Source organism: Otolemur garnettii, unplaced genomic scaffold (genome assembly GCF_000181295.1).
Source record: "Otolemur garnettii isolate 467f Iridium unplaced genomic scaffold, OtoGar3 scaffold00091, whole genome shotgun sequence".
In the NCBI taxonomy this organism is placed as follows: domain Eukaryota; kingdom Metazoa; phylum Chordata; class Mammalia; order Primates; family Galagidae; genus Otolemur; species Otolemur garnettii.
The window spans coordinates 5,618,838-5,621,811 of NW_003852486.1; the positions used below are offsets into that span (position 1 = coordinate 5,618,838).

General features: G+C 49.0%; 1 protein-coding gene across 1 annotated transcript in view; it reads left to right on the top strand.

Moving 5' to 3' along the window:
- Positions 1-2,974, top strand: part of SHE (Src homology 2 domain containing E) — a 20,987-nt gene that overhangs the window by 12,719 nt on the left and 5,294 nt on the right. The window contains exon 3 of the mRNA XM_003795333.3: positions 2,349-2,654. Within this exon, the coding sequence (XP_003795381.1) occupies positions 2,349-2,654 (306 nt within the window). The remainder of the gene's footprint in view (positions 1-2,348; positions 2,655-2,974) is intronic.

Below are 2,974 nucleotides of genomic sequence, written 5' to 3' on the forward strand. Positions count from 1 at the left end.
GCACTCTGCCCAGGGGGACAGCTTGAGGCTCTGTCTCAAAAAAAAAAAAAAAAGAAAGGCCCAACTTGGCCAGGGACACAGTGGCTCACACCTGTAATCTCAGCACTCCGGGAGGCTGAGGAAGGCAGATAGCCTGAGCTCAGGAGGTTAAGACCAGCCTGAGCAAGACTGAGACCCTGTCTTTACTAAAAATAGAAAAACTAGCCATACTTTGTGGTGGGCACGTGTAGTCCAGTCATTCCAGAGGCTGAGGCAGGAGGATCACTTGAATCCAGGAGTTTGGGGTTGCTGTGACCTATGACAAGATGGCATTCTACCAAGGGGAACAAAGTGAAACTCTGTCCCAAAAAAGAAAAAGAAAGGCCCACCTTGACTGTGACCAGGCGTAAGACAGACTGAAGGCTTCTTGTGGCACTTAGAGGAGCCACAACATGAGGCTGCTATTGGTCTCCGCCACCAGCTTTGGGTGTCCAGACTCTAGCTCTCTCTAACTCTGCCTGGCAAGGCCCCTTGGCCTCAGGCTGGGCAGTCCCCAAATGCTGCTGGTTCCTTCTCAGTGTGACTGGCTGGCTGGCGGTTGGCTACTTTGGATGGGGTTTTTTCTGTCTGGGTTTATGCCTTAGTTCAGACCATCCCTTTCTAACTTACCTCATCCTGTACACTGTGGTTAGAGCTACTTCCAGTGAAACACGAATATAATTGTTATTCCCTGTTATAAAAAATTATAATGGTTCTGCATGATACACATACAGAACAATCTGAACATTGTCTTTGCCTTCAAAACTGCTACACTTTGGTGCCTGGCTGGTCTCCTTGTCCAGCTGCTTCTCCCACTGCCTCTCTCCTGTTGGCCTTCTGTCCTTTCAGTTTATCTCTTAGCTCCCCCTTACGGGAACAAGCCCTTTGGAGTTCCCACTCTGTATCTTTACTCATGCAGCTTGCTCCATGGAGATGACCTTCTCCATCAAAGTCAGCGCATCTTCCCTTTCCCCTCCACTCAGAGCGTGTCTGCGCGTGCTGGAAAAGAGTGCGGCCTCTAGAGTCCAACTTCCTGCTTTTGAGTTCAGGCTTTGCCACTTACTGGTTTAGACCATTTCCTTAAAATCTTTGTGCTTCAGTTTTCTCTTCTGTAGTAACGGGGGAAATAATAATACTCATCTCATAAAGTGGGGAAAATTACAGCACACGCAGAATGGTATTTAACACACGGCAAGCAGCTGGTCCATGTCAGCTGGTAAGTGATTACTGACATAAGGACTCTCTTACTTTGATTTATCTTGCATTATTAGTGTGGTCCACGTTGTTTGTGAATGTCTGTGGCTCCCTTACTGTATTCAAACTGCCTAGAAGTCAGGGACTCTTCCCTCATTGAGTGTGGAACAATGCTTTGGGTACACAGTCTCTAATTTATGATGGTTTGACTTAGGATTTTTCAACTTTACACTGGAACAAAAGTGATGTGCATTCAGCACAACAATTCTGGTTTTTACTTTTGTGTGTGTGTGTGTGATAGCTGCTTTGTCGTCCTGGGTAGAGTGCCATGGCCCCTGCCCAGCTCACATCAACCTCAAACTCCTAGGCTAAAGGGATCTTTCTGCCTCAGCCTCCCCAGTAGCTAGGACTACAGACACCCGCCACCATGCCCAACTACTGTTTCTATTTTTAGGAGAGATGGGGTCTCACTCTTGTTCAAGCTGGTTTCACACACCTGTGCTCAAGCAGTCCACCTTTGAAGTGCTAGGATTACAGACGTGAGCCACCAAGCCTGGCCTGTTTTTCACTTTCAATAGAGTACTCAATTACATGAGCTATTCAACACTTTATTGTAAAATAGGCTTTGCGTTAGATGATTTTACCCGAATATAGACTATTGTAAGGGTTCTGAGCATGTTTAAGGTAGGCTGGACTAAGTAATAACATTTGTTCAGCAGGTTAGGTGTATTAAATGTGTTTTTGACTTACAACTCAGTTTTATTAAAATACTTTGATCTGGGCTTCCAAACAAAATGTGAACACTTTGAAGGTGGAACTATGCTCAGAGCAGACACCAGGACATAAAACAGGTTACCCTGAGGCCACCTCTCACACACTTCAGGTGGCTGACTTCAGGTGCAATCTCTCCTTTCAGGAGCTGGTCCCATTATCTGGCTCAGGGATAGGAGGGAAGAAGTTGTAGGCACCTTCCTTTTGCTTTTGTATCGCAGCTGGAAATGATCAGCCCATTAGAGGACAATATTGGAGTTAGCTGCCACCTTCAACCCAAGAGAGGTGAAGAGGTAATTGGGTTAATTACCAGGCTTAATGGCACCTTTTCTTTCAAGGACTTGTGTATGACATGTGTGTTTCAGAAATTAGACGCCGCGGTTCCAAAGATCCCCTGGTGAAGGCTGTCCAGGTGCGGGACAGCCCCTGCGAGCCAGGGGAGAGCAGCCTAAAGTCCGAGGTGTTGGCCAAGAGACGGGGCTCCAAGGACCTTCCTGGGAGACCGCTGCCCCTGTATGACACCCCATATGAGCCTGCAGATGGGGCACCCCGGGCAGAGGGGAGGGCACGGCCCCCCGAGGGCCGGCTGCCCGAGGACGACGAGCGGCCAGCAGCAGAGTATGAGCGGCCTTGGGAGTGGAAGAAGGAGCAGCTGGCACGTGCGCTGGCAGGTGAGGCTGCCAACCCGGCTTTCCAGCTAAGTCTTTCCTGACATTCCTCACTGAGGATCTCTTTTCCCCAAGGAATGTGAGCCCACAAATTGCATTTTTAAAAATCCTTCTGTGCTCAGTGCCTGTGGCTCAAGTGGCTAAGGCGCCAGCCACATACACCTAAGGTGGCGGGTTCGAATCCAGCCTGGACCCGCCAAACAACAATAATAGCAGCAACCAAAAAATAGCCGGGCATTGTGGCGAGCGCCTGTGGTCCCAGCTACTTGGGAGGCTGAGGCAGGAGACTCGCTTGAGCCCAGGAGTTGGAGGTTGCTGTGAGC